We start from the raw sequence: 17185 nt of genomic DNA, 5'->3' as shown, positions 1-17185 counted from the left end.
CCGACGGTCCGGATCGCTTGTCAGAGAGGAGCAACGTAGCCCGATGCGCCCGCGGAGCAGCGGAGTGGGGTCGCTCTCTCTAAAACTTCTCTCTCTCTACAAAGCTTTTTTTTTTTAAAAAAAAAGAAACTATTTTTGCTCCTCGGTTTCCGGTTTTGCCCCCAATGGAGGGAATGATGGCTGTCTGAGGGACCTGGAGCCGTGGCCCTTTAATAACGGGCGTTTCCAGAAAGGGGCTCCCGTTCTCGTCAATTTTCCTCGCTCTCTCTCGGTTTGGCTCGTCCATGGGTGGCCGGAGGCCGGAGGCGGCGGCGACGGAGGCGGAGGCCGGGAGGGCGGAGCGGGGGATGAAGAGGGGCGGCGAGGTCAGGACGAAGCAGGCTGGACGGGGCTCCTGCCGCGGCAGCTAGACCAGAATAGATCGCCGGACTCCGGCGGCCCCGACGTCTCCCTTTTTTCTCTCCTTCCTTTCTCTCCCTAGCGCTATCTTTGCTCGCTTCGATTTCGGTGCCAAGTCAGGGTTTTGCCGAGTGTTCTTGTGCACTGGTTCTTCGCGGAACGATGGGGCTGGTGCTTAGAGAAGCGCTGAAGCGCCTCTGCATCGAGATCGGGTGGTCTTACGCGGTCTTCTGGAGGGCGATCGGCGCCCGGAACCCAACGTAAGCTCAAAGTCTTCCCTTTTTTCCCCCTATCTTGTTTCCTTCAGGTTTTCTTGATTTATGCGAATTTTTTTGGGAGGATTGTTTTTCTCCTCTCACTCTCTTGGGAGGGGTTAGGGTTTTGTGTGGGGTGGGAGGTGGGGATGGGAGATCTAGGTGTTGACTAGCTTTGATGAACTAAGGATTCGATTCCCAAAGAATCCACCTTTCTATATTTTTTTTTCTGAGTTAATAAATGGAGAGTAGTTATTACGCTTCCTGGTCAAGTAGTTCACTATAATGTCTGCTTTTTTTCGGTAAACTTGTTAAAAAAGGCATGTTTTGTATGCCTTTATTCTCTGTTTCCTTAATTTACTTTGCCTTTGTCTTTTATTTTTTTTGGGAAGTAGATTTGGGACTTATTAGATCCTTATAGTAATACTATGTTCTCTAGATCTCTAGATTAAAAGAGGAAAAATGTGATTTTGAGTCGAAATTTGACCTGTATTGAGTCATTAAAGCCAGTAATAAAGTGGAGAGTTATTATGTTTTTACCTTGATGTAGAAATTTTATATCCTGGTTGAATTTACTGTGGTCTTTATCCTTTTGCTCCCCTCCCCCAAAATAAGAGAGAGAGAGAGAGAGAGAGAGAGAGAGAGAGAGAGAGAGAGAGAGAGAGAGAGGAACAAGGTGTTCTTGAGGAAGCTTCTGAGTCTCGTTTACGTCTGCTTGTTGTCATGTTCAACCTTAGAATGAGATTTGTGATTATTTGACAGTGAATGTTTGGGGGTCTGGTTTAAAATTTGGCAGGCATCTGGTCTGGGAGGATGGCTATTGTGAACAGACGCTGGGCGTTTCAGGGTTTGAAGCTACGGATTTACTACTCAAGGAGCAGGGGTTGATCAGCAATCCTAGCAATGATCACACTGCTGAGCTCAGGGGATTAGCAGATGACAGAGTGAGCGTGCTGGTTAACAAGATCATGGCATCGCAGGTCCATCTTGTAGGAGATGGGTGTGTAGATTGGTCTTCTGTCATCTATTTTTGGAATTTCTTTACACTTCTTCCCCAACTACCGATTTTCTATTTTACTGTTTCATAGATTGACTCCCTATCTCTCTCTGTGTGTGTGTGAGTGATATAAAGTTTCTAGTTGAGGTCACTTAATGGATTGTCATATTTCAGGATAATTGGGCAAGCTGCTTTGATGGGAAATCATCAATGGATTGTCCGAGATAACCTTAAAGATTGTGGATCCACAACTGAGGTATAGATTTTGATAATTTGATTCTTCAAAGTTCTAAATGAAAATTCATATTGCTAAGAAGGTTTTCTGATGTTGATAGTGATTGATTTGAAGAATTTATCTAACCATGTCTGGTAGACAGACCCTGGTATAGGTGGACATAATGGTCTTTTGGATGGCAATTCATCAATGATTATTGAACATTATCATCTCGTGTAATTTTGCTTAGAAAAAAATCATCTAGTGTAATGGACATAGATCACAAGTATCTGAATTTTGAATGGACATTACAAAAAGTGGTATGCATTATCATTTATTCATGAACAATCTAAAATGTTTAACAAGCATACTGCATACTACATGTGCATGTGCATATTTTACAATAGAACTACCTGACTTTATTTTCCTTACCTGTTGAAATTTTTATTATGTAGTCTTGCATGCTTGTAAATTAAGCATCATATATCCTGTTAGTTTGATTGTAAGAATTCGGTTGGAAGTTCCATTAGAACCTGCATTTACCTGCATTTTTCTATGTGATTATAACTATAACAAGCATTATCCGATCAGTTTTGAATTATAATATTAGCTTACTTTCTTGGCATTCTAAATAAGTGGTGCTACAATTTCTAGATTTTGGCAAGAATTTTTATATGGCACTTTTTTCCTGATAGGGTTTGGCCGAGATTAACTGCCAATTCTTGGCAGACATTCAGGTCTGGAAGTTTGCCCTCATCTTTTGAATTTATTTTCAAGTTCATTTTTTCTCATTTTACATTGATAATAGTCTTCCCTTGTTCTCACACGCCAAATCTCTATATTGTTATTTGTGTTTTACAGACAATTGCAATTATTCCTGTGTTTCCACATGGCGTCGTACAACTTGGTTCTACCCAAATGGTATGCCTACCTGTTTAATTTTCATTATTGAAATTAATACTTGTTGCTGCATATCTAAATCGAAGAGAAGCCTATTTCATATTCTGGGAGATAGCTGTACATATCCCACTTCCAAATAGTTTGAGAATAAATTGTGGAAAGGGCATGCGTGTAAATGTAGATCGGAACGTATCTATTGCGTCACTTAACTAATTCTAAGGAGTGGTTGCATTTGAATAATATATAATATATCGGAACAGATTTAACAATAATTGTGCCTAAGAATTTGATGTACAAGATGGCATTCACATTGCATAATCAAATCTTTTCTACAATTAACATGATATGGCAGTGTTGACACCTAGACCACATGTTACACCTTTATTTTTTTTATTTTCTTTCTTGCTTTCTTTTTGTAAAGGCATGTTTAAGTATTTAAAATGCATCTTATAATGGAAGCAGCTGTATGTCTTGGAACTTATGTGTTAATTTTTCTCCCCTTTCAACAGGTCATAGAAAATATTGGGTTTATAAATCATGTGAAGAGTTTATTTGCCCAGCTAGGCCATGTGCCTAGAGCTCTTTTTTCTGATATCACTCAAAAAACTTCAAGCCTGGGGAGTCAAGTACGTTCTTCACCTGGCATGAAAATCTCTGATCGCCAATCTATAGATGTTTGCACTAAGGTACTTTCCTATATTTGCTACTGGACTCACTTGCCATCTCTTCAAATCTTCAAATTCAAGATCTGTTACTCAGCCTTCTTGTGCTATATTGTCACAGCCAAGCAAGAATGTTCCACCTATGGCTTCAAAAGTGACGTCAACTAAACAGACCATCACAAACAAAGCAATGCTGCTCACTGGCCAGTTTCAACCAAATATATATCCAGGAGTTAAATCTGTTCTTCATCCTAATAGCCAACCGGAAAGTACAGCTGCAGGAGCTCAAATTATATTCTCCAAGCCAGATGGGGGTTTTGTTGGGCAGCTGCCAAGTGTTTCAGGTGTGGAAGGCCAAAATCATCCTTTAGTCATGACCCCAGGTGCATCTTGTAGTGGCTTAACATTTCTTGAAGAGCAGCTGCTGTTAACGTCAACTATGCAATCTGCTAACAATACAAAATCTGCATTAGATAGTAATAGAATAAATCAGTTAAAATCCCACAAATGCAATCTACCTAGTTCTTTAGAAGATCCTGATATTGCTTGCTTGTTTGGAACAAGTGGGTCATTGAAAAATGCAAATGATCTTGAAAACTTTGGTTCACTTCCAGATGGCACAAACAAAAGCATCAGAGTTTCACGTTCCAGTTCATCTGTTTCTTGGGTGACTCGAGTGTCAAACCAAAGAAATCAGTCAAATGGCAATCATGTGATTTCAGGAAATTCCCAGCAGAACCAGCTGTCTGCCATGAAAGATTCTCAAAATGTATCAACAACAGAAAAGCAGAAAGTGGAAAGCAATTTATTTCAAGCTTCTCATGTCCCACCCTCGGCATCTGATGCTCATGGTTCGTGCCATAATTTGCTCGTTGGATCTCTTCCAGCGCACAGGTTGAGCAATTCAAATCATCTGCAGGATGATCAGAGATCTTGTAATATTGCTTGTGAAGCAAATGTTAGTTGTGCTGTACATGGGCAGAATTTGAAAAAAATTGAGGCATCTGAGCTTCTACATATGTTAAATGAGAAAGCTTCTTTCTTACCTATGGAGCCTAAATCAGGAAATGATCTGTTTGATATGTTGGGTCTTGATCATAAAACAGATTATGCATGTGGCAGTTTTGATGATGTGTTATTACAGAGGGATGATCTAGATGCTTGCACATTGGGTGCTGGTATTTCTAGTCTCTCTACTCAGTTGGATGTTTGCCCTACCTTCGATTCACTGAAAGATGAGATTTCCTGTAGTGGGTTTTTTTCTGTATCTGGCTCGGACCAACTATTGGATGCTGTAGTTGCAAAGATCAACTCTGGTGCCAAACAGAGATCAGATGACAGTATGTCTTGTAAAACTTCAATAACAAATATCCATAGTTCTCATCATGGTAATTCTCCGAACCATGGCCATGTTGATTTGTCAGAGCAGGCGCAAGGCGAGATTTTTGGTCTTTCCCCTATTCTTGTGAAACCAGAGAGAGCTGGTTCAAGTTACATGAAGCCTTCATGTAATATAGACAAAAGTGAAGAGTGCTCCCAGAGAGCTGGGTTTCATAAATCTCAAATCCATCTTTGGGTTGAAAGTGGCCAGAACATGAAGTCTGATAGTATGTCTGCTTCAAATGGTAAAAGAATTGATGAAATAGGTAAACTGAATAGGAAGAGAGCCAGACCTGGAGAGAGCCCCAGACCAAGGCCGAAAGATCGCCAGATGATTCAAGACCGTATTAAGGAACTTCGAGAAATTGTACCTAATGGGGCAAAGGTGATCTTGCTAATGCTTGATCTTTTTATCATATTTTTCTTGCATTCTAGTCCATTTCATGGTGCGACATATAAGAATATTGCTAATCTTGTTTTCATATTGTTAATTTGTGGAAGCAGTGTAGTATTGATGCTTTATTGGAGAAGACCATTAAGCACATGCTTTTCTTGCAAAGTGTGACAAAGCATGTGGACAAGCTCAAGGAAACCGGGGAGCCTAAGGTATGATGTACTTTGCAGTTGTTGGTTCTAGTTACGTGTTCTAGCTTGAATTTGATAAAAGCAAGGTTCATAGTACTGGTGCTACTGCATCTTACCCTACTAGCATCGAATCGATACTCAGTACATGGGACATATTTAGTGTTGGTATTGTCATATTGACCCCTGTACTAAGCAATACCAATACTCTACTAATATGGTACCGGTATGGGATCTAGTGCCGAGATTGCAAACCTTGGTAAATAGCTAACTCTGGTGCATTTTCTTCTTTTTTCCTTTTTTCCCAGAGAGACCTGTATTGTAATTACCTGAGTCCAATACTCTGGTGCACTGCCCAAGAGTCAAATTCAAAATCTCTGGGTATGATTATTGATTACTGGGGTGAGCCCTAGTTCAAAACCCTGCTACAGAATCAAGCCTTTTATGAGCTAGCATGCTCTCAGTTTGGGCAATAAAAAAAAATATCTGTAAGCTAATCATCGTGAAACTCTTTAGATGAGATACTATATGGGCGAAAATTTGACAGTACAATTCTTTGGTCAATAGCATATAAGCTAGAGTTAACTTGTGATCTAAATGATTGGATACCATGATGACACAACTTGCATTTATTGCAGGTAATTTGGAAACCACAATATTACTGTTTAATATGCCAAATATTCTCTCTAATGACATTTGAAACCTTGATCTTGGGCAGCCTGGTCACCTGCTTGCACACATGCTGCGCCATCCCAAGAAAAAAAAAGAGGAAGATTGAGGACTTATTTTAATTAAAAAATTATAAAAAAATGATAAATAGGTGTTGTGCCAATCCATGCTCGGTGCTGCTACTGGATTGGTGTGGTATGTGCCATCAGCAGGGACTGGCATGTGTGGCACTTGAAACCATGTGCAACACCAGATGTTTTAGGGCACTTGAATTTGGTCTATTTTTTGCAATAGAGGTGTTTCAGGGCTTGGTTTTGATTTATGAAACTTTGCCAACTTCTTAATAGTATAGTTGAATCACTCAAATAGAAATATTGACTTCGTATACACATACAGATCATCAGTAAGGAGGGTGGTCTGCTGTTGAAAGACAACTTTGATGGTGGGGCAACATGGGCATTTGAAGTCGGTACTCAGTCCATGATCTGTCCAATTGTAGTTGAAGATCTAAAGCCACCTCGTCAACTGCTGGTGGAGGTAAATTTCTTCAGTTGCTGCAACTCAGTTTGCTTTATACATCGTATTGCCATCGCCTTCAGAGTATCACTTGCCAGGAAAGAGGATCGGATATTTATAATGTTCTCTGCAGATGCTTTGTGAGGAGCGTGGTTTCTTTCTGGAGATTGCTGACTTCATTAGAGGACTAGGATTGACCATCTTAAAGGGGGTGATGGAAGCTCGTAAGAATAAAGTTTGGGCACGATTTGCAGTAGAGGTACAGCCATTTGTGATCTTGAGAGTTGTATATTTTGCATAGTATTGCATTCACTCAAGCACCTGAACTTATCCTTTGGGCCCATATCCTTTAGCTTGTAATGCTGAAACTCCAACTGTGAAGTAATTCTGTCCACTTTGTATACAGGCAAACAGGGATGTAACGAGGATAGAAATATTTCTATCACTTGTGCGTTTGTTGGGACCCAACGCCGGAAGCAGTATAGCCCCACAAAATGCTGACAATGTCATGTCGCGTGGCATGCCTCACCCACCTACTATTCCTGCAACAGGGTTGTCCGATCGCCTTCAATAAGCAACGCAAACCTTTAGAGACGATGCTAAGAGTGGGGTTGGCTTCTCCTGCCATGACTAGCATTTGAATGTCCGTAAGGGTCTTTTTAGCACCGGATTAGTTGTTTTATCGAGGGGCTAGCTGCTCAAGTTCTGGGAACTTCTTCAAATCTTACAAGCTGTACATTAGGTAATGCTAATTGTTGATCTTGCTCGGGATTTCTATGTAAGCGTATTTGTCTTTCATCTGGGGGGTGAGGTTGTAGGTTTTGTTGTAATTTCTTTGGAGGAGAAGCTCCACCAGGTGACCAGGCTAAAGATGTAAAAAAATTGTAGGCATGAGAATTAGTGTGTTGTGTGCTAGTGCTTTTAACATCAGTTCTCTATATTTTTCAGTGAAAAAAAAAGCTTTCAACGTCAGTTTGGTTCTTTTAATTCCTCTAAACTTTAGCCTGCTTAAGTCTATGGTTCCGGTTCATTATGTGAATGTCCAAACATGCTCTTCATCCAAACCAAAAGCTCAGCCTAAGAATGGTCTGTACCATGGTGTTTGTTAAAATGTTTGCAGAAGAAGAAAAGAATAAGAAAAAAAAAAAAGAGAAGTAATTTTTTTTTTATCATATTCGGTACATTTTAAAAGCTATATATATTTATGTATAGATTTTATATATAAAAATAATATAGGCGAGTAAAGAATCATGAAAACTATTAATAATAAAAAATATTATTTATGTAATTTTTAAAATTATTTTTAATAAAAAATAATATATATTAATATAGAATTATATTAAAAAAATATTATGAGTGATATAAATTATTATTTAAATTCTAAAATTATGCTAGTGGTATTAATGTTGAATTAGACATCAAAATTTCAAGGCTTAAGACCCTTTTTTTTTTTTTCGTTATATTGTCACCTAAGATTTTATTGTCGGTACCAAACTCATCTCCTTAGCAGTTTTGGTAGCCCGATGCAACCTGACGCTGAAATGTGGGGCGACCTGAATTACTTCGAAGAAACTTGACGTTATGTTCACTGATACGATGCTTATTGAAAAGAAATCTAATCCTTAACATTTCAACTTATGAAATAATGAAAGTCACTATCGCATTTTTCTTACTTTCAAATCCCTCAAATATAATAATATGTAATCAACGTGTCGCTGAGTATCAAGCTTAATCCTATCAGATTATGTGACCACATCAATTGAAAACGATGCTCTACCTCATGAGCGTCACATATTGTTAATATCATCACGAGGTCAAACCATTCATGGAAGTTGTGTTTTATTAGTCTGTAGAATTAAAATCATCTACTAATACTTAGAGAGAAAAAGAAAAAAAAGCTCTTTTTGGTTATAGTGATCAAGTGGATCCGAGGGCGGCACACTGCGACAAACAGAAAGCTTTTGCTCCATAACATCTGGAGGATCGCGGAGGGTTGTGGCTCCTTCCGGGCCACCTATGTTTATAGAGAGGCAAATAGTGTAGTTGACTAGGTGGCATGTTTCTTACTTTCTTCGCCAGCTTTTTTTTTTTTTTTGATTTTGTTGGCTGTACTCATGCATATTCCGTAAGGTGCCCACACCCAGAGGGACTGAGGGGGAGAGAGAGAGAGAGGGACTGAGGGGGAGAGAGAGAGAGAGGTTAGAGATACAACTAATGTTGGGTGGTTGCTAATGTGATTTAATGAGAGCCGAAGCCCCGGATTTTTTTTCAGGCGCACACCCAATTTGACAAGATGTAGTCAGACCTTGATGCTGTTATTATCTATATTCCGTAATGTTTCTTTTTTCTCTTTTTGGAAAAACGTACACTATAACATCATTAGGCATGGAAAAAAAAGGCGCATCAAAGGCGTACACTATAGCTTGAGATTTGACTCATCACTAGCTCCAACGGTTACCTGAGACCAAGTACTTTGGATGCGCCTCTCAAAGGTTTAAACACAAATTTTTATCGCAAGTGCTGTTTGCTAGCCAAGTTACTTCTTGAATATGTGATCCACATGGTAGTTTTTGCAACCATGAAATTTTTGTCAGCAGCCAGCCTCGTTGGCCCCTAATTTCTAATAGGGATAGAGGGAGGATCTAATTCTAGCCCTGCCTTAAAGATGTGTTAACTTGCTCTTCAATTTGCATTCTTCTTAAGATGCATCTTACTATTTCTTGTTTGTAGTAATAGATTTTTGATAGTTTTGTCAATCAAAAACATAATTTTTTAATGGCTAAAAATAATATATATCATGCTTGCAAGTTAGCTTGTTGGCATTTCTATGCTAAAAGCACCCATCAACCTCTGCTATTATAAAGATTGATGGTTTCATCTATGTTGATCATCATGTCATTTTTGTGCTTTGCATGCCATTTGAGGAATGCTATTGTCTATTCCTCAAATGATTAACAAATATATGTGATTTTTGTTAGTCATCAATCATCATAGAATAACAAGAGATAGAGGTGGAGTATATGCTATAACTTTGATACTAACATATACCATATGTAGGTCTTTTTTCATTGACTTGTAACAATCCAAGACCTCACCCAAAAATATTAGTCGGTAGGTGTCATTGGGTTTTTCAGTCTTATATAACTACTCAAAATCTACCTGGTGCATAGTTGATATAGGATTAAACATACATCCGGGTCCTCACATGCTCTTCCTATTTAAGCCCTAGTATCTTCTCCATGTTAAATGTCTAAATCCATTTAAACTCAATTACATGTACTCCAAATCTCGTTACAAACATCTCGATCAGCCCTTGACTAGCCCAAATGGGTCGATGCTACAGTATTCTAGTCCAAATAGACTATGAAGCAGGTCTGTTCTGATACCATTTGCAATATCCTAAAATTCCACCTAAAAATACTAGTCGAAAGATTTTATTTAGATTTCATGATCCTATATAAATATCTAAAATCTACTCAGTGCATAACTGATGTGATATTAGATATATACATGCTCGCATGGATTCTCAGAGACTTATATATGTCCAACACAAATGCACAATTGATCTTAAATCAAACCATCGAGCAATAATCCAATCTCCACATCATACATTTTGAATTCACCAAAGTCGTAAACTTTTATAAACAACTTTTCTTAACAAAAATGACATAAATTATGAAGTTTTAGAACCAGAGAACTAGGCTAATTTTGAACGGCATTCAAACAGTTCACATGTGAGTACGTAAAACCCTAGTGCACTCTCTTTCTTATTGTCTTAGATATCTAAAAACTCCTGTGAAACCCTAGTAAGTGCCAATTACAAAGCCTTGCTCTACAAACAGTGAGAACAAACCCATATTCTTGAGGTACGAAGAGGTGTGTACATGTACAACTTGTGTCGTTATTTCTCAAGATCCACCCTTAGTACTAGGTTGTTCTTCCTATAGATATATTTTCCCCACTTTATTTGTGTTGCATCTTATGTTAAAACCATCAAAACTGTTAAATAGCACAATAACTGTGTGTCTGTGTGTGTGTGTGAGAGAGAGAGAGAGAATCCTAAGACTTAACAGAGCAGAGGGAGTCTTGTAAGGTTGCATGCATGTGATTGTAGACCCCCTTCTCTTTTGTTACTGTTTTCCCGTCCTCAACTTGGAAAAGGAAACAGTCCCACAAACACATACTTTTCCATCCTGTGTCCTTTCTCCTTGGACGCAACCAACCATCCCAAATAACAAACATAAGGTTGAGGGGCTTAGGACTGCCTTTACCACCCTCAGGCACAACTCTCATGTCCCCCAACCCCCTCCCTCCATAGCTTTTCTGCTGAAATTAATATTGCCACACTTGCCTGCCGAACTCTAAATACCACAGCATGTACAACTGATGCCATAATCTTAAATAATATACCGTCTCCCTACTTTTGAGACTGCTCCAGAGAACCTGTTCTTTTCTCGCAGCTGCCAATTTGCAATGGCACATCACTGTCAACATCGCTGCAACGCCACATCTCCAAGTTGGAGAAGAAGGTTCCATGAAAAAAAATCAATCTGCCATCTGCTTGATGTCAAATATTGATGATGCCTAATCCTTAATCAAACACATGTGTATGCTAATTGATTTGATCTGATTTAGTTCTTGTGAAGCAGCAAAGCAAACAATGATAGTATATGACCCAAATGTAATTTATTATCACATAAGACCAAAACTAGTTGAAGTCCAACACTGAAGACCCACCACGCAAGTACATGTGAATAAAGATATATAACTCAGATAAGCATATGCTATCCTAAATATTTGTATAAAATTGCATACTGATCATTGGTATGTATGTCCCAAAAGAGTGAAAAAATATACATTCCTCAGCTTTATGGACTCAAACTGATGGCTGATCTACTCAAATCCCATACCAAATGTCTCTATGAAGTATAAAAAGTTATTCATCTGAAGCCATTCTTACATGCCGCTCCTACCAGCACCCAGTGACAGGCTTCTGTTTTCCCAGACCCCAAATACTTCTACTTTAGAGGAAGCAGATATAAATCAAGCAACGAAGTCTGGGAGCAATCGAGCTGCAAACCTCTTTCTGCTCTGGATGTCGATGCTCTCGTAGGCACTTGAAGGATGAGCAGGAGCAGCGCTTGGGTTGCTGTTGAAGGACGCCATGCCCTCGTTGGAGAGGAAAGGTGGCTGCGCTCCCGAAAGGGAGAAGTTCTCACATTGTGGGAGCCCAAGAGTGAGGGAAACACCACCATTGCCAGGAAACCTTAGCGCGAATTGCTCGGAGTCGAACCTTCCGATGCCTGCAATTGGATAAGCCCCAAGGTTACCTCCATGGTCTGCGTTGCCTGCTATCAAGGAAAAGCCTTGGTCCCCTGCCCTCTGCCGTCCATCCATAAACTTCATCAGAAGCTCTCGGTTGCTCATCTCGTCCGACTTCATATCGAAATTGATGGAATGCGGCATGGTGTTCGGCTGCAGCAATTCATCACTCCTTGCCTCCTTAAGATCTAGATGCATGGCTGCTTCATTGTCATCGTAGCTGGCATGGTTTTGATCATTTCGTAGGGATGACAGTGGCATTGCGACCGCAGAAGGTTTCGGATCATTCGGGCAGTCCTGCATTGTTCTGCGACCGTCAGCCTGCCCTGTTCTTGTTGGGCTGCCGTTCTCTCGGTTTGCGCCGGACTTGGAGATCGAGTTTTCATTAGCATTGCTCTTGCTGCCTTTCTCATCTGTGTTGCTCGGTTCCTGGTCCTTCATTTCCTCCAGGTACATTTCCTCCACCATTGGCTTCCATAGTCGGACCCTCGCGTTTATGAACCAGTTGGAGACCTATGGCAGCAAAAACCGCAGGAGTTCTTAATGCAATACTTGTGACATGGATGTGAGAAGGGATGACCGATTCATATTTTTCAAGTACCTGACTCCTGGTGAGGCCTGTTTGTTTCGCAAGCACGAGTTTGTCCGAATCCTTTGGGTAACTGCAATCCATGCGTAGAGTTTACGTGAGTAGTTAAATTCCAAGACGGATTGGATTGAAGGATGATGATTCCATTGGGAGATTGCTGATTCTAAGAGATGCATGAATTGATGCTGCGAAGTTACGATTTGGATAAGTTCTTGGAGATAGTTCTCGTGGTCGAGCACTTACGGGTGGAGGAAGTGTTCGAAGAGCCAAGCTCTAAGAATGGAAACAGAGCGTTCGGGCAATCCTCTCTGGGGTCTCCAAGCATTGTGCTGGATCATTCCAAGCTGCTGAAGAGCCCGCTGCTGCCTCAGGTGATGGTCGACAAACCGAAGCCTTGAGCCCCCGGACTTGGAATCTTCCTCCCCCAAGCTCCTGCTTGCAGCCTGAATTTGGCCGGTGATAGCATCTCGGAGGCACCGGAATTGCTTCGATATTGTCTGTAAAGCGAGCGCCGTGTACGTTCTTGCCGACCCGATTCCAGCCACTTGCTCGAAAGAAGATACCACAATTTGCATCTGGTGGTGGTACTGCCTGTACCTCTGTTCCACCTGCAAAACGAGAGAGAGAGAGAGAGAGAGAGAGAGAGAGAGAGAGAGAGAGAGAGAGAGAGAGAGAGAGAGAGAGTTTAATTCAGAAATTAACAGTTAAGAGCATGCTGAATATATTGATGGACTTTGTGTTAAGGGAGTTAAAAAGCCTATTGTTTTCTATTAAAATAAATGAAGAAATGGAAATTTTGTCACTAGAATAGCATAAATCAAAAGTTAAAGATTTCTCAAACTGGCCTTAGGTAAGAAGCACATGTACAACATGCATGATTCAGAATTTTACATCAAGTTGAGTTTCACTCAAAAAAAAAAAAAAAAAATCAAGTTGAGACTTGAGAGAGAGCCGCAAAGAATAATATTGTCCACCCTCTCTCCATTGCTCAATGATTCTTGTACCACTTGTGCTACCACTTATCCAGTTTCACCTTGTTCCATTCTTTGAATCTTTTACCAATCATTCACCATACCATCAGCTGTAAATAATTTTATTTATTAGTAAGTTTGGGGGAAGTACCTTACTTCATTACTGCTCGAAAAAAGAATTTTATGTCAAGTTCTAAGTTCTAATAAAGTGGAATACGAAATATATAGAGTAATTTTACATGACTAGCTTTCATGGGTCTCGACATCTAAAATTCCTCGCCTTGCGATAAAATTCAAGGAAAACTCTTGCTACTGGCAATTTCAGTTCCACTTGATGCACTTCTATTCAGAATTCGATTAAGATCAAATTTTCAGGCTTTCAATTCGGATTCTGCTAGCTTGGTGATTGTTCAAAATAAATTCGTGGGCTCCAAGTACAGAATTGCCATCCTACCTATCAAAATAATGCCACAGGAAACTATGCTTCCTCTAAATTCGTGATAACAATCAGAAATAGTTCATGTACATCAACGTACGCTCTTACCTCTTCAAGCATGTTGACAAGCTTTGCCTTCTTCATCTGAAACTCCTGCCTCTCTGCCGTAGTGAGATCGGCCCCTCGCTTGGTGTTCTTGTCTTCCTCCCCGGTCCCGGTGCCTGTAGCTTCCGACTCCCTGTTGCTCTTTGTCGGACTCTTGGAATTAGTCCCCTTCGTCGAATCACCTCTGATTCCCTGCCCGACGTTTACCACCTCGTCGAGCAGTTGTTGAGCTGCCTTCAGGTACTTAGACCCCATCAAAAAGCTCTGCAGGCCTGAGACAGCAGCATTCGCAACGCCTGGTGCCGAGGACGAAGAACCCAGGATCTTTGCTTCCTCCGTGCCTGCCAGAGTTATCTCCGGCACCGGCGCCACCATTTCCTGCGAAGAGAGGCTGAGGGACAGCCCTTGCTGCGGTTGAGGAGGCACGGCGGAGGTGCGCCGGGGACCTAGCTGCGACGCCATGTCGGTGGAATTGTTGGGCGCCATCGGGGTCCATAGATCGTAGTGGAGGAGTGGGATGGCTGAGCCATCATGGGAGGCTTGGATGAATGACAAGCGGTTGGATTCGTGGGAGGCGACCGTTGGCTGGGGCGGGATCCCGGCCAAGTGTTGTTGCTGGTTTGGTTGTGCCATGGCGGCGCAGTGGCCGAGATTCACTGGATTCAGTGAATTCATTGCAGAATTGAGGAGGATCATGTTGGCCGGAGCGGCTGTGTCGGAATAACCGACATAATTGGGGTTCATCAGGTAGAGTGTCTGCAATCCATCAGCTTGGAATTCGGGGGCACCATGAAAGTACGTAGCCATAGATAATTTTGCTTCGTTTTTGACGGAATTACTGCTATCAAACAAAATAAAGATCTCTCAGATAGAGATCATAACTCATCTAGGAAATTTACGATGACTCGTTGTAATTGATAGCCTTGGTGTAAAATTTCTCCTGAAAAATGGAACAAGGCAAGGAATATGTGAATGGTGAATATTGAAGATAAGTAAATAGAAAGAGGTAAGGAATACTACATAGAATTTACAGAAAACTCAAACTAGGATCAAAAACTGAATACTTGATCTTACTTTATGCTAGGGAAAAAAAAGATAAAAAAGAGAGGATAATACTAATAGAGATCACAGTTCTCGAAGGCTATTTTTACTTTGGTTCTCTTGTGCTAGAATCGAAGTTTCGTTCGAAGAACTCCAGAAAGGAGGCCAGCGAGAAGTCTCGATGGCTGAGCTCATGAAACTGGAAATCAAACAAGAAGGAAGCCACAAGAATTGAGGTCCATCCATCGGCACAGGAAGAACCCATTCTACAGAAATTCTACTAGTTTTGTGAGAGAGAGAGAGAGAGAGAGAGAGAGAGAGAGAGAGAGAGAGAGAGATGAGAAGAGGAGAAGAAAGGGAGAGATATGGAGAGGGGTATAAAAGAAAGGCAGCCATCTTCATCAAATGATATAACTAAGTATATTTCATTGGCGATACCTGAGGGATGCAATCCCATGAGCACGTGAGGTGTGATATAAGAATGGTTATCGAATTCTCTCTCCCTCCTGTTCTCTCCGGCGCCTTTTCTCAGGAGTGATCTCTCCCTCCCTCCCTCCCTCCCTCCCTCTCTCTCTCTCTCTCTCACGCACGCGCGCGCACACACAGAGACCCTAGATATATTATGAGTAAAAAAAAAGGGAAATGGAGGCTATCTCAGACTCATGTCAGAGTCTTATTCCTCCTACCTGCTCTCCAACTGAAAAGGGAAGGAAATAAAGACACCATGAAAGAAGATTCAGTTAAATAGGAAAGAAAATAAAGACCATCTTTCACTACCATTATCTACACACCCTCATGTTTCTTTCCTTTTCTCTTTCGAGATATTTTATTATAGAATGATTGATCTTTAGGTTATATATATATGAGGGTGCAATCTAAGCTATGGTGCACCGAAGAAGGGGATTGGGGTGTGGGTGCGGTACGGATCAAAAGAGGGCAAGGTCCGGTTGATTTGACCGTCCTTTCCTCGTCATTAGATGCAGGAGCATTTGATGATGGAAAGAAGACCCCATTTGTGTGCGAGTGAGAGGGAGAAAGATAGACATGGATAGATACAGTTATATTATTCTACGCATATATAGAGAGACTGTTAGAGAACCGAAGGAGGTGTCAGAGGGAACAAACATCTCTGAAACGAGGAAACGTCGACTTCCAAAGGATGATTTAGTATTGTGTGTGGGTGTGTGGAAAAGATAAGGGGCAAGAAAGGGTGGAGATCTTCCCCTCCTGTTTCAGTTCCCTCGGTACTCAAAAAAAAAAAAAAACAAACATATATTTCCTCGCATGTTGCGTATCTTCTGTATCTTTTATTTATTAGTTCAGTCAGTCTTCTCCTTGTTCTACTTTATTATTATCTTATTTTTATGTTTTTTGTGGTTAGATGCTGAGGTTGGAAGATAAGGCAATTGAAAGCCGAGGCATACAACCAAGCGCCAGCATACACCTACTCTATGTGTGTGTGTGTGTGTGTGTGTGTGTGTGTGTGTGTGTGTGTGTGTGTGTGAGAGAGAGAGAGAGAGAGAGAGAGAGAGAGAGAGAGAGAGAGAGAGATTAATACTTTTTTTTATGGAATACTTCAAAGAAAAAAAAGGGTAAGATTTGGAATTGGATTGGTGCAGTGTGAGTCTTCCATAAGGTGCCTGCTTATATGTGCTATAGGTGGTGGAGCTCAACTGCTCGAGTGATCAAAAAAAGCATCCTTATGCCCCCTTTTCATAGTGGCATGGCTTGACTCTATTACATGGTCCTATCAGCCACCAGATTTTTGCTACTAAATATCATTTTTGTCGCACGCATTGGGTGATCGACAAATTTAATCGCAAGTCAGCATGCAATGTTTCACCACGATGACTATTCAGTATACTGTATATATCTTAATTGCAACCGGTCCAATCGGAAGGTTGATAGATGTAGTTCCGTTGCCAATCACCATACAAATTGTTGGTGTATTTAGACAATTACATGGTGTCCAATAATCTATTTTTCCCTCTTGTGTGATGTGGCCCTCTTTCCCAACACATGCACCTTTTGCTAGGGTTTGGCAGCTGCACTAGAAAAAATATCTAGTCCTTTACCCGGACCATGCGGTTCTTTGTCCTATTATTCTATTCTTTAATACTATTCCTTGGAGCTCCACTTTCCTTTCAG

General features: G+C 40.8%; 2 protein-coding genes across 3 annotated transcripts; one reads left to right on the top strand and one right to left on the bottom strand.

Annotated features, from left to right (window-relative positions):
* The first annotated feature begins 238 nt into the window (after window positions 1-238).
* Window positions 239-7545, top strand: LHW (transcription factor-like protein). The gene is made up of 11 exons (XM_008801489.6): window positions 239-659; window positions 1450-1653; window positions 1825-1906; window positions 2560-2601; window positions 2726-2785; window positions 3274-3450; window positions 3548-5191; window positions 5311-5412; window positions 6454-6594; window positions 6707-6832; window positions 6980-7545. Exons 1-11 carry the CDS (start codon window positions 562-564, stop codon window positions 7145-7147), a joined length of 2844 nt encoding a protein of 947 aa, XP_008799711.2. The 5' UTR covers window positions 239-561; the 3' UTR covers window positions 7148-7545.
* A 3699-nt stretch (window positions 7546-11244) lies between these two features.
* On the bottom strand, window positions 11245-16319 carry LOC103714292 (BEL1-like homeodomain protein 1). 2 transcript variants are annotated; one of them, XM_088720562.2, is made up of 6 exons: window positions 15476-16319; window positions 15148-15236; window positions 14000-14936; window positions 12728-13092; window positions 12497-12557; window positions 11245-12408 (listed from the first exon to the last, which is right to left on the bottom strand). In XM_088720562.2, exons 3-6 carry the CDS (start codon window positions 14801-14803, stop codon window positions 11617-11619), a joined length of 2022 nt encoding a protein of 673 aa, XP_088576688.2. In that variant the 5' UTR covers window positions 14804-14936; window positions 15148-15236; window positions 15476-16319; the 3' UTR covers window positions 11245-11616. The 2 variants fall into 2 exon arrangements, with proteins under 2 accessions (XP_088576688.2, XP_088576687.2); XM_088720561.2 differs by lacking the exon at window positions 15148-15236 and having other exon boundaries at window positions 15476-15871.
* Window positions 16320-17185: the final 866 nt, after the last annotated feature.

The sequence above is a fragment of the Phoenix dactylifera genome, chromosome 4, assembly GCF_051530095.1.
Source record: "Phoenix dactylifera cultivar Ajwa chromosome 4, Ajwa_hap1_PhDact_Kaust_v1.1, whole genome shotgun sequence".
Classification (NCBI taxonomy): Eukaryota; Viridiplantae; Streptophyta; class Magnoliopsida; order Arecales; family Arecaceae; genus Phoenix; species Phoenix dactylifera.
This window is presented reverse-complemented; position numbering and strand designations above follow the sequence as displayed.